Genomic DNA, 13,462 nt, shown 5'->3' on the forward strand with positions numbered 1-13,462 from the left:
GGTCAGAGCAGAGTCATTTCTGTGCAGTGAACTTTTCAACCTGTGCTGGGGTCAGAGCAGAGTCATTTCTGTGCAGTGAACTTTTCAACCTGTGCTGGGGTCAGAGCAGAGTCATTTCTGTGCAGTGAACTTTTCAACCTGTGCTGGGGTCAGAGCAGAGTCATTTCTGTGCAGTGAACTTTTCAACCTGTGCTGGGGTCAGAGCAGAGTCATTTCTGTGCAGTGAACTTTTCAACCTGTGCTGGGGTCAGAGCAGAGTCATTTCTGTGCAGTGAACTTTTCAACCTGTGCTGGGGTCAGAGCAGAGTCATTTCTATGCGTGAACTTTTCAACCTGTGCTGGGGTCAGAGCAGAGTCATTTCTATGCGTGAACTTTTCAACCTGTGCTGGGGTCAGAGCAGAGTCATTTCTGTGCAGTGAACTTTTCAACCTGTGCTGGGGTCAGAGCAGAGTCATTTCTGTGCAGTGAACTTTTCAACCTGTGCTGGGGTCAGAGCAGAGTCATTTCTGTGCAGTGAACTTTTCAACCTGTGCTGGGGTCAGAGCAGAGTCATTTCTGTGCAGTGAACTTTTCAACCTGTGCTGGGGTCAGAGCAGAGTCATTTCTGTGCAGTGAACTTTTCAACCTGTGCTGGGTCAGAGCAGAGTCATTTCTGTGCAGTGAACTTTTCAACCTGTGCTGGGGTCAGAGCAGAGTCATTTCTGTGCAGTGAACTTTTCAACCTGTGCTGGGGTCAGAGCAGAGTCATTTCTGTGCAGTGAACTTTTCAACCTGTGCTGGGGTCAGAGCAGAGTCATTTCTGTGCAGTGAACTTTTCAACCTGTGCTGGGGTCAGAGCAGAGTCATTTCTGTGCAGTGAACTTTTCAACCTGTGCTGGGGTCAGAGCAGAGTCATTTCTGTGCAGTGAACTTTTCAACCTGTGCTGGGGTCACAGCAGAGTCATTTCTATGCTGTAGTTATGTATGTGGCAAGGTTGTTCAACGTGTGAGAGCCTGCCACTCAAACTAAACCCAGGACGAGAGAGAGACTCAATGAGAGGGAGGAGGCCTCCTCATCTGTCTGTCTGTCTGTCTGTCTGATTCTCTGGGTTCATTATTCTTCTTCTCTGCATTAAGAGCCTGGAGTACTGGAGTTATATCACATTAGAACATACTTGATAAAATGTTATGCTGTGATCTGCAAAATCTGCATGTCTGGCATAGAATCAATTGGACTTAAAACTCAACCAATGGCTTGAACTATTATTTAGTCATTATTGAAGACAAGCCAGCGTTTATGTTCTCTATACCAGCTTATATAGATGCCTTTCAATACACAATTTACATTACAGTTACCCAGTCTTTCTCAATGCAAACAAGTGTCAATATCTAGCACTACGTTGCCAGTGGAATCAGCTAAATCCCACAACAACCGCCCAAAAAACAGCAATGTTTCCTAGACAACTGAGTGGGATGTTTCCATGATGACTTTATGTCACTTCTTCCAAAGGACACACAGGAAACAGAATCACGAGGTGATGTTTAAATGGTTCATGTAACAGGCCGCTTGTCGATGGCTTTTCCAGATAAGTGTGTGGAACTACTGCACTGGCCATGTAGCATTTTCTAAAATCAGTTGGCAAGTTAGTCTTAGTTGACACATGGATCATTTTCAAAATGTTCGAACAATGTTACAAAAGTCATTAATGAGCAATTGAATGACACATTTGGTTTGTTATGTTTTTGCATGTTATTCATGTTTTGTTTTATTAAATATTATAGAATCTTACAGTGTTTGTAAATACCTAAAATAAATATGTAATTTAACCTTGAAAAAAAGATCATTCTAAAGACTTGAAAATATAACATATATATAATATATTAAATATTATCCAGAAACACCATAGGCTGGTGTCCTGGACCCAGAGTAATCCTAATCAGAATCGGCCCAATATGTGATATCATGTTTTCCCCCTTTCATACATGTAGCCTAATAATAGATCAACTTTGGCTCCCAACAATAATTTAACTGGAACGGTCCTTTTCTAGTAGGAATGCAAACCCTAATCGACATCAGGTACTCAGGCTGCTGACGTTTCTTCCCTGGATGAACATTCAAATGATCCCTTATTTAGGGAATGGACTCCTTCTACAGTACGCTCAGGCCCCTCTAGTGCAGTCAACCCAGTCTGTGTGCGTCTGCTACTCTGTTACACAAAACAAGCATCAATCCATCACAAAACCATATCCTCCTCCACACACTTCCCTCCTTCAACCCCACCAACCCATTATCACTCCACCCCACCATAAACCCCTGTCCTCCATCTCCTCCTCCACACACCTCTCTTCCACAACCCCTCCACCCCACCATAAACCCCTGTCCTCCATCTCCTCCTCCACACACCTCTCTTTCACAACCCCTCCACCCCACCATAAACCCCTGTCCTCCATCTCCTCCTCCACACACCTCTCTTCCACAACCCCTTCACTCCACCCCACCATAAACCCCTGTCCTCCATCTCCTCCTCCACACACCTCTCTTCCACAACCCCTTCACTCCACCCCACCATAAACCCCTGTCCTCCATCTCCTCCTTCACACACCTCTCTTCCACAACCCCTTCACTCCACTGCCTCCACATCCACGGCTGCCTCCTCCTCCTCTCCCCCAACGACTAAATCTTTCTCCGGCAGCAGGCCGTAGCCGTTGAGGAAAGCCTCCACGTCGGTGGCGAAGAACTCCTCGTTGAAGTGCTGGTTGGTGGCCAGGAAGTTCCCCAGCAGCTCGCCAGCCTTATACACCAGCATGGTGGGTAGGACGTCATCAGTGAAGCGCTCCCCCGCACCAGTCACCCCGGCGTCGATCCTGCAAAACTTGACGCTAGTGTACTCAGTGGCCAGGCAGTCCAGGCAGGAGTTGAGCGCATCGCAACCTTTGATCCCCTCCTTGTAGATGTGCACCACCACCACGGTGAGCCGGTGCTCCTTCTCAATGACCTCCAGAAATGCCTCGCCGCTTTCCAGCTCGTACACGCCCTCGAACTTGGGACCGAAGCTGAGGCGCTCGTGCATCTCCTGCATGCACTGCTTGCGGTACTTCTTCATGCACTTCTCGTCATCCTCCTTAATCAGCTCATACTCCTGTACACTCATCTGAAACCATGACAACAAACAAAGAATGATTTACAGTTTATTGATCGTCACACTGTTTTGTTTGCTGTGTACAATAACATTACAAAGACAGTCATGTCTTGTCCTGTTTTTAGCTCAGTGAAGTCAGTTAGTTTACACAGCACACCTGTTTAGACTCACACCTGTTTTGAGTATCTTAGCCATCTGTATAGAGAGACCTAGCCTGGGTGTTCAATTGACCGGTCCAAGATACTGGAAAGGGACACTTAAGTGAACTCATTTAAGGAGTACTTTTGTCAGCATGTGTGGTTCTGTTTCTGCGTTTGGACCATAGAAATACACATTAAACTGTGCTGTAACCTAATCTAATCCCACCTTGCGGTTCAGGCTTCCCCTGCCGTCGTCTTTGGGCCTGTGTGGGGAGGACATCTGCCTGAGCAGCTCTCTCTTCTGGGGGGGCAGGGACTCCTGGTCCATGCTCTCAAGCTTAAACCTCCTCCAATCATTGATCACTCCCTTTGGGCCTGAAAGAAAAACAGGACAATGGTCATTCATTTGTGGTCATATGGAACTATTGTAAGCTCCAGACTCCTGTCTTGTCATCCTCAATGGTTTGTAATGTTTGTAGTCCTACTGCCTTGACATGGTGTGCCGAATTGACACAGAATTTCAGGACAGTATATTCTTGATGTCATGTGCCATGACCACCAAAATAGGATTTATACATGGCGTCAGCCATTTTTGTTTGGGGCTGTGACTCAGATGAACACAGCACACTGTGTGTGTGTGTGTGTGTGTGTGTGTGTGTGTGTGTGTGTGTGTGTGTGTGTGTGTGTGTGTGTGTGTGTGTGTGTGTGTGTGTGTGTGTGTGTGTGTGTGTGTGCATGCGTGCGTGCGTGTGTCTGTGTGTGTGTGTGTGCGTGCGTGCGGTGTGTGTGTGTGTGTGTGTGTGATTGACAGATGTACAATGTGCAGTGCTGGATGGGTTGGCCCGCCCTCCGATGGATTATGGCCTAAACTAGACGCTTAAGGCTGTCTTCTAATTGCACCTTGGTTGCGTAGGAGCAGGTAGGAAAGTAGCTTAGAGCGTGTGTCAAAGTGCCAGAACACCACAGAGCTCTGTGTTTCTCTTCAACCTGCTACTAACATTGCTTATCCCTTTCTAGTTTGGGTGGCCGCTCCTCGGCTGTATGCTGTATTTGACCTGGGCCCTATTTAAAGGAATAATGCTATATATCCTATCAGGCTTGCTGTGGAAAGGCAGACAGACTGTTGCCGCTGTCTTATATTGGTCTGATCTCAGATAGACCTAAATGTTCTAAGGATGAACTGTAACTGTACAAGACACCACCTCCACACTTTAATCACACACTCACACACACACACACATTAGCCTCATTCTCACCTGTGTGGGTGACGTTGGCCTCCTCTTCATCGACGTTTCCAGACATTATGTTTGAGAGTTAGCTGTTGGGAACAGAACACAGGAGGGGAGGGGATGTTTTAAAACTCTCTCAGAACCTAAACCATCATTTGTTGAACAAAAGGAACATTGTGACAATAAAGCTGAAGATCATTCAGGATTATCATATTTTGCAGTTCGGCCATTTGGAGGGGTGTTTAGTGTGCTCGTGGCCAAAAGTGACAGCTGAGCTAGTACATGTTGACACCATATAATCCTTTTTGGGACTGAGGGCCATTGGTATCAGACAGTATGACTGCTCTACCTATTTCAATTCTGTGATCCCCAAATAATCTTAGCTCCCAAAACCAAATCTCAGTCTGTCAAGAGAGACTAGTCCCCCAATAACATTATGTAATCAAGCGTGTTTGAAAAGGTTCTGGCCCTGTATGCCCATAGAGCTTTCCTGGAAAGGCTAATCAAGTTAATGTGGTTTGAGTGGATTACTCTGGTATCCGATCCCTCTTGTTAGTGGTTGGCACGTGAGGGTTAGATTCTCTCTGGATTGTTAGTCATGGAAAGGAGGAGGGGCTAATGGAAAGGAGGAGGGGCTAATGGAAAGGAGGAAGGGTCTAAGGTGCCATTCCTGGAAAAATACTGGAAAACCAACAGCCACAAGACAGATTTTTAGACTTAAATGTATCCATCTGAGTGCTTTAACCAAATCATCATGTTTTAAATATGTTTTTCTCTTTTGTCTCTCTCTATCCTATAAACCTCTCTATAGAGATGTTAACCAGATGTTAACCAGGACACCATATAGTCTAACCTGTGACTGACAGAGTTACACTGACTTTCCAACTGACAGGTCACGCACCCCAGAGTTACACTGATTTTCCAACTGACAGATCACCCACCCCAGAGTTACACTGACTTTCCAACTGACAGGTCACGCACCCCAGAGTTACACTGATTTTCCAACTGACAGATCACCCACCCCAGAGTTACACTGATTTTCCAACTGACAGATCACCCACCCCAGAGTTACACTGATTTTCCAACTGACAGATCACCCACCCCAGAGTTACACTGATTTTCCAACTGACAGATCACCCACCCCAGAGTTACACTGATTTTCCAACTGACAGATCACCCACCCCAGAGTTACACTGATTTTCCAACTGACAGATCACCCACCCCAGAGTTACACTGATTTTCCAACTGACAGATCACCCACCCCAGAGTTGCACTGATTTTCCAACTGACAGATCACCCACCCCAGAGTTACACTGATTTTCCAACTGACAGATCACCCACCCCAGAGTTACACTGATTTTCCAACTGACAGATCACCCACCCCAGAGTTACACTGATTTTCCAAGGCATTCCGACACCTTCTTCCCTTGTGTGCGAGGACACTGAGGTAAAGCTTGCGGTTGGGCTCGTACAGTGTTGCTTACACTAAACCAATACGTCAATGGATTAAACTGACTCCAGTGTTTTGATCTTAGCACACCACACACAATATCCCTCCTTCCTGTAGGCCTGTCCAACAGCCTACCACAAGGACGGATGTCTCCATGGCAACCCCCCCAACCCCCAGCTCTAAGGGTCCAGGCTATGCAGGTATTAGCCCTGATGCACTCCTCTTAAATGATTCATCTCCCTGATTGGAGTAGTGAAGTCCTTGGAACTTTAGTGAGTCCACAGCCTCATGTAGCATGATGAGCCATTTATAAAGAACATCTGTAAAGAACCAACTGATTGCAGTATTACCGCAGAAATGGAGGAGGCAAGTGGAAATGGGAGGTGGTAAGGAACTTGTCTGTCTGCCCTACATTAAGGACCAACATTCGCTAAAGTCAAATCTGATAAATAAAAAAGTATACCAGTTTAAGTTAAGGACCAAAAAATTGGCAGCTGTACCATACAAGTTGCAAAATATTTGGGAGGAGATTATTGATGTACCGATTCCATGGCACATGAACTGATACATAAAACGACGCCGGATTCAAAACGTAGAGTTTTTCAATATAAATGACTATACAAAATTATTGCAACCATTCCAGCTCTGCAGGTTTTGCTGCGAAGAGACAGATCACTTATTTTGGTAATGCCGAAATGTAGCTAGTTTTTGATCGCAGGTTCAGGAATGGCTGAAAAGATGCAACATTTACTTGGCGCTAACTCTGCAAATAGCACTGCTTGGGGATTTGATAAGTCACAATCAATCGATCAATAATATAATTGTACTCTTAGCAAAGGTGTTTATCTTTCATTTAAAATCTGTAGAAACTTTGAAAAAAGAAACGTTCTGAACTTTTGTGAAATATCACAGCACATTTAAAAAATATATGGCAAAAAGAAATAAAAACCGGATGTTCTTCAGAGATAGATAGGAGTAGTTGAGGGGAGCTAAAGGCTGGGACTTGACCGTGAAATGTATGTAGTATGTATAAGCTGGAAGTGGAAGCCTATTGTTGTCCATTAGTTTACTCCAATTAGGGGAGGGGTGGTAGGGTTAGGGGAAAACAATAAAGAAGGAAAATAAACTCAGCAAAAATAGAAACGTCCTCTCACTGTCAACTGTGTTTATTTTCAGCAAACTTAACATGTGTAAATATTTGTATGAATATAACAAGATTCAACAACTGAGACATAAACTGAACAAGTTCCACAGACATGTGACAAACAGAAATGGAATAATGTGTCCCTGAACAAAGGGGGGTCAAAATCAAAAGTAACAGTCAGTATCTGTTGTCGCCACCAGCTGCATTAAGTACTGCAGTGCATCTCCTCCTCATGGACTCCACCAGATTTGCCAGTTGTTGCTGTGAGATCTTATGCCACTCTTCCCCCAAGGCACCTGCAAGTTCCCGGACATTTCTGGGGGGGAATGGCCCTAGCCCTCATCATCCGACCCAACAGGTCCCAGACGTGTTCAATGGGATTGAGATCCGGGCTGAGATTGAGATTGCCTGTAATGACAACAAGCTCAGTCCGATGATGCTGTGACACACCGCCCCAGACCATGACGGACCCTCCACTTCCAACTCGATCCCGCTCCAGAGTACAGGGCTGTCATTCCTTCAACGCTAAACGCGAATTCGACCATCACCCCTGGTGAGACAAAACCACGACTTGTCATTGAAGAGCACTTTTTGCCAGTCCTGTCTGGTCCAGCAACAGTGGGTTTGTGCCCATAGGCAACATTGTTGCCAGTAATGTTTGGTGAGGACCTGCCTTACAACAGGTCTCCAAGCCCTCAGTCCAACCTCGCTCAGCCTATTGCAGACAGTCTGAGCACTGATGGAGGGATTGCGCATTCCTTGTGTAACTCGGGCAGTTGTCGTTGCCATCCTGTACCTGTCCCGCCGTTGTGATGTTCGGATGTACCAATCCTGTGCAGATGTTGTTACACGTGGTCTTGCCACTGCAAGGACAATCAGCTGTCCACCCTGTCTCACTGTCTTAAGTGTCTCACAGTACAGACATTGCAATTTATTGCCCTGGCCACATTTGCAGTCCTCATGCCTCCTTTCAGCATGCCTAGGGGGGCACATTCACATAGTTGAGCAGGTACTTTTGGTGTTTTTCAGAGTCAGGGAAAGGCCTCTTTAGTGTCCTAAGTTATCATAACTGTGACCTTAATTGCCTACCGTCTGTAAGAGTCTTAAACAAGGTGCATAGGTGCACATTCATGAATTGTTTGTTTTGTTACCTTTATTTAACTAGGCAAGTCAGTTAAGAACAAATTCTTATTTTCAATAACAGCCTAGGAACAGTGGGTAAACTGCCTTATTCAGAAAGACAGATTTTTACCTTGACAACTCGGGGATTCGATCTTGCAACCTTGTGGTTACTAGTCCAACACTCTAACCACTAGGCTACCTGGTTCATTTAACAAGTATGGGAAACAGTGTTTAAACCCTTTGCAATGAAGTTCAATGAAGTTATTTCGATTTTTACAAATGATCTTTGAAAAGACAGGGTCCTGATAAAGGGACGCTTTTTCTTTTGCTGAGTTTATATAAAACAAATATACTGTATATATCTAAAATTATAGATACGGTATATTTACAGAAAAAAATATATGGAGGATTGGAAATGATGCAGACAATTATATAGATTGTTTCTGCTAAAGCTGAAAAGAAAACGTCTGTGCGTGTACCAATGCATTTATGGTAGATTGGATAAGAGCGTCTGCCAAATGACTAAAATGTTCATGTAATGGTACCTAATACCAATAGGTTACTGTACACCGATAAACAGTTTATTAAACCATTGATGTTCAGCACCACAAACACATACCGTCCTTTATTACAAACAGCAAAATATCAGATCTGGGCCCATATTTAAACAGTGTCTCAGAGGACGAGTGCTGATCTAGGATCAGATACCCCCCCGTCCATCTAATCGTTTCCATTATTATCTAAACGGCAAATCTGACTCTTGGGGGAAATCCGACCCGAGTTAAGCTCACGTAAATGGAACTACATTTTGATGCACTTTTCTCTATGTATATTCTGACCTTGAACTGAAGCGTGAGGTTAGCATGCTTTTCACCCTCTATTCATTTGGGGTTGGAGATCAAAGGAAGGAAGGTGTGGTCGGAGATGTGTCTACAGATATGCCGTATTCTAACCTCGACATAATTATACCATCTTTACACACTATGAAACGATGAATATGGTCAGGCAACCTGTTGATTGAAATAACACCATTTTACATGCACTGTAATTTGTAAATTACAAGTTGTTAAGTTGTTTAATTTTACCTTCATTTAACTAGGCAAGACAGTTAAGAATAAATTCTTATTTACAATGACAGCCTACTGCAGCAAAATCCAGACACCCTATGGGACTCCCAATCACGGCTGGATGTGATGCAGCCTGGATTTGAACCAGGTACTATAGTGACGCCTCTTACACTGAGATGCAGTGCCTTAGACCACTAGGGAGCCCTACGTAAATGAGTAATCCATTTGGATAAGGGGATTGTAAATATATATAACAATTGTTTTAGATCTGGTTTACCTTATAATCGCTGGAGACAAATGTGAAACCAGTCATATGGCAAGGAACTGAAGCATATACACATAGCACCTTTTCCACAGCAAGTTTATGAAATGCTGGCCTTGTAACTTGGCATGAAATGTGGAGACCCAAGCTATATGCTTCTGTAGCCATGCACCAATGACAGTATAGCTCCAAACTTACCGAGTTGATTTATGATTTCTACAATGTTTTGATTAAATGCCCAGACTTTTTACTGTATTTTTTTACAATTTGTATCTTGTTAGATGTTAGCCACTATCAGTAGTCACAGTCATTTATACCTACATACATTTATAACTGTCACTTTAGTGTTGGTTTCCTTACATTTATAACTGTCACTTTAGTGTTAGTTTCCTTACATTTATAACTGTCACTTTAGTGTTAGTTTCCTTACATTTATAACTGTCACTTTAGTATTAGTTTCCTTACATTTTGCATCATTCCATTCCATCGTTAGCTTACCTTTCTTTCCTCTGTCACGTTCATGTGGTTGTTCCTGTGGATCAATAGCAGTAGTGGATCATATCAGGCTAACGTATTTCAAGTAATAATTTGGGACATGTAGCCTATTTGAATCATTATGGAAGCAGGCCATACGTATCAGTTTAAACCTGGAGCCTGGTACACGGGTCACAACTACTGGACAGTTGTCATCACACTTCCATGATTAGTGAGGATTATTAGGGTAGATTTTGAAGAATACTGTTCCACCCCTATTGTACACTTTTCTAAACTTACAATATTTAAATGGATTGAACAATTGAATATGGTAATTGTCAGAATGAATCAAACCACTGTATTTTTGATTCACCAATATATTTGTGCACAAAGGCTCTCCGAACAAGTTATTTTAGTTATTATTCATAAACAGTTTCCTAACCCTAAATAATATACAAGGTCTGATCATTTTTATATCTTCCAATTGGTGCTGAAAAGGAGATGAATATGCATATATTTAGATGGCTCCATATTTTCTAGTGAGTCTGTCGAGAAAATTCTAATTAAAGGTGCACCAAATTTAAAGGGATGGATTAAAAATCAACAAACTAAAAACCATATGGAATGAAAACGCAAATGGGAGGATTTCTAGCAGTTAAATGACATTTATTCAGTGTGCAAGGGAACCACACCTGCATAAGGTAGGTTTGAATAACAACTACTGAGAGGTGCGTAGGAAAGGCTTGCATAGGACAGACGTCTGAATCGGGCTCTTTGTGAATATTGGCCACGAAAATATAAATAATTGTCTTAATTATTAAACCATACATGCCGTTCTTTAACTCACCTCATCTCCTGGGTCGAAAACCCCCCAAAATATACAAAATAAAAACAAACTCAAAAAATCCAAGTGCCGCCCAAATAAAAATCATATATAAGCACATGAGTTTCCTTCATTTGAGCTCCAACACTGTCTGTCTGTTTTCCTCCACCTCATTTCCCGAGGGAAAAAACTCCAACACAATACAAAATAGTAGAAAGTAAAAATAATCTAATGACCAATCACATAAAAATGAGTTTCCTTTATATGGGATCCAACACCCCAAATAATATAGTGTTTTTCTCTGTTTTACTCTACCAGCTAACTATATGTAATGTTGTGTCCAGCTGGAGCAGCCTGCTACATTTGATATTTAATCAATTAAATCAATCAATCAATTGATTACTATCTCACCAGGGTCTCTTTAACCAGAAAATAAATCAGTAGAATGAAGTTAGTCCAACATCAACAACATGTTTGTCCATCCATCTATCTATACCAAGCTGCAGAGTCAAAGACTGGCCTCATAAGTCCCTGGAATCAGGTATTTATCTACTGCTCTGTCCTTACCTGTGAGCCTACGGTCACAATGAAGCACTTCCTCTGTTGTCGTCAGCTTCCTTCACACTGGACTGTGGTCAGTCACACAACCGGGATGTCTAATGCTGTGAATAGAGTGGGGTCCGACGCTGTGTGTGTGTGTGTGTGTGTGTGTGTGTGTGTGTGTGTGTGTGTGTGTGTGTGTGTGTGTGTGTGTGTGTGTGTGTGTGTGTGTGTGTGTGTGTGTGTGTGTGTGTGTGTGTGAGTCAGCCAATCACTAGGCCTGAGGGAGATTTGAGAGAAGGTGCTCTGGGCATTACGATGGGACCAAACAGAAATAGCTCCGGGGATCTGAGGTTCTGAGGATAAGAGGATCTACAGGAATTAGAGACCTGTACCGAGTGAGATCTAACTAACCAGATAAAAGGAGAGAAAGAGAGTGATGGAGAAAATATATATGTATATAGAGAGAGTTTGAGATAGAGAGAAAGAAAGAAAGAGTGAAGAGACAGATGAAGAGAGATGATATGGATGAGGATAAATGATCAAGGGAGATTGAAAGAAAGAGAGTAGAATTGGAGGATATGACAAAGAGAGAAATGTACATGTTGTTTTGGCCTATGGCTAATCATGAGAAACGGTTTGGAAAACAGCTATGAAAAACCAACGGGGCGGACACATGATCTAGAGTCTAAATGGCTGTTTACACAGCCACCCTAAGAATCCAACTCTGATTTTCTACCTATATCCAATCATTTTACATGTGACCCATATCAGATTTGTGCATTTGTACACTAATGTAGCCTCTGAAGTAGCACACAGATGCAATGCTCATTTTCTGCCACATGTTGCTTTAAATGTTAGGGTGGTTGTCATGGTAACAGTCGGTCATGTGCCCCCCCCCCCCCCCCACCCAGAAGGTTTCCAGACAGAAGTCGCATATGGAGGATCGGGTTTGTACCAGGATGCAGATCCACATATGGAGGTGGTATATATCCAAAAGATCAGATTCCATGTTTTTATTTGCTGTTTACACATTAGGGAAAATATCAAATAGAGGTACTGAATTGTGCTGCCTGTGCAAGTGCAGCCTATTTGGTCAATGCCTAAGCCATATAGGCTGTGTTTAAACAGCCAGACCTATTCTGATTGTTTTTACACTAATTGGTCTTTTGACCAATCACATCAGATATTTTCTTACCAGATCTTTTTCAGAGCTGATCTGATTGGTTAAAGGACCAATTAGTGCGAAGAAGAAAACATCATTTGACTGCCTGCTTAATTAAACGCAGCCATATAAGCATCAAGATATGGACATCGTCTGTCTTATTGACAGACTCCTTGACATAAGTTGCAAGCAGTAGTTAACTGTGATCTGAGATAAAACAAAATGTAGGCCTACAAATCAATGAGTTCAACCATAGCCTAGCATTTATTTAGCTAATTACAAATGAAGTCAACTTTTTTTTAGGCCTAAATCTATCATTCTAGCCAGTTTACACAATATGAACAGACATGTATTTATCCAAATTTAGCTCACGGACGTGTTTTAAAAATATTCCTTCGGAGCATGAGTTCTTACAGCTTGTTGAACAACTTATCGATTAAAACACCCACTATTGTTTTGTCACCGGGTGCAAATTGTTAATTGTCCCACACTTGTCAGACTGCCACAAACAGCTCGAAAATGTTTCTGTATGCCTATTCTTAATATAAAATGAAATGTCTAGGGGGCAATCCACAAGTAGGTCTGTCTTAATAAAACACCATTTTCACCATCATCCTAGGGTGGCTGATGCTACTTCCTGATGTTGAGGACCACATCAGAGAGGAAGACGTGATGCAAGAGGGTTTACACCCGTAAAAATCTGTCCACGATAAGCAGACCGCCTGCCTTCGGGACAACTCCCATTGTTAGGGCGGAGACCATCTCGTCATTATACAGTACCTCTGACCATGTTCAGCCAGGGTTAAATAACAGTCACGCAGTGTGCAACATCCGGAAGTTGTCAGAAAATCTGAAAATGGTGGTGGAAAATGAGTTTTGGTAAGATAGTACGCATATTTTCCATGTTTGTTTTTTCCACAGACGGG

General features: G+C 42.9%; 1 protein-coding gene across 2 annotated transcripts; it reads right to left on the minus strand.

Annotated features, from left to right (window-relative positions):
* Window positions 1–1,711: 1,711 nt before the first annotated feature.
* Window positions 1,712–11,506, minus strand: pdcb (phosducin b). 2 transcript variants are annotated; one of them, XM_031785569.1, is made up of 4 exons: window positions 11,399–11,506; window positions 4,517–4,578; window positions 3,487–3,635; window positions 1,712–3,132 (listed from the first exon to the last, which is right to left on the minus strand). In XM_031785569.1, the coding sequence occupies exons 2-4, from the start codon at window positions 4,560–4,562 to the stop codon at window positions 2,602–2,604; spliced, it is 726 nt and encodes a 241-aa protein (XP_031641429.1). In that variant the 5' UTR covers window positions 4,563–4,578; window positions 11,399–11,506; the 3' UTR covers window positions 1,712–2,601. The 2 variants fall into 2 exon arrangements, with proteins under 2 accessions (XP_031641429.1, XP_020355303.1); XM_020499714.2 differs by lacking the exon at window positions 11,399–11,506 and adding an exon at window positions 10,856–11,109 and having other exon boundaries at window positions 1,718–3,132.
* Between the last annotated feature and the right edge of the window lie 1,956 nt (window positions 11,507–13,462).

The sequence above is a fragment of the Oncorhynchus kisutch genome, linkage group LG13 (genome assembly GCF_002021735.2).
Source record: "Oncorhynchus kisutch isolate 150728-3 linkage group LG13, Okis_V2, whole genome shotgun sequence".
Lineage (NCBI taxonomy): Eukaryota > Metazoa > Chordata > Actinopteri > Salmoniformes > Salmonidae > Oncorhynchus > Oncorhynchus kisutch.

Bases quoted from the DNA above. Each gene is read 5' to 3' on its own strand.
- pdcb (XM_031785569.1), bottom strand. From the start codon at position 4,562: ATGTCTGGAAACGTCGATGAAGAGGAGGCCAACGTCACCCACACAG. The intron at 3,636-4,516 runs GTGAGAATGAGG...TTTTTCTTTCAG, and splicing joins GGCCAACGTCACCCACACAG to GCCCAAAGGGAGTGATCAAT. The intron at 3,133-3,486 runs GTGGGATTAGAT...TCATGGTTTCAG, and splicing joins GGGGAAGCCTGAACCGCAAG to ATGAGTGTACAGGAGTATGA.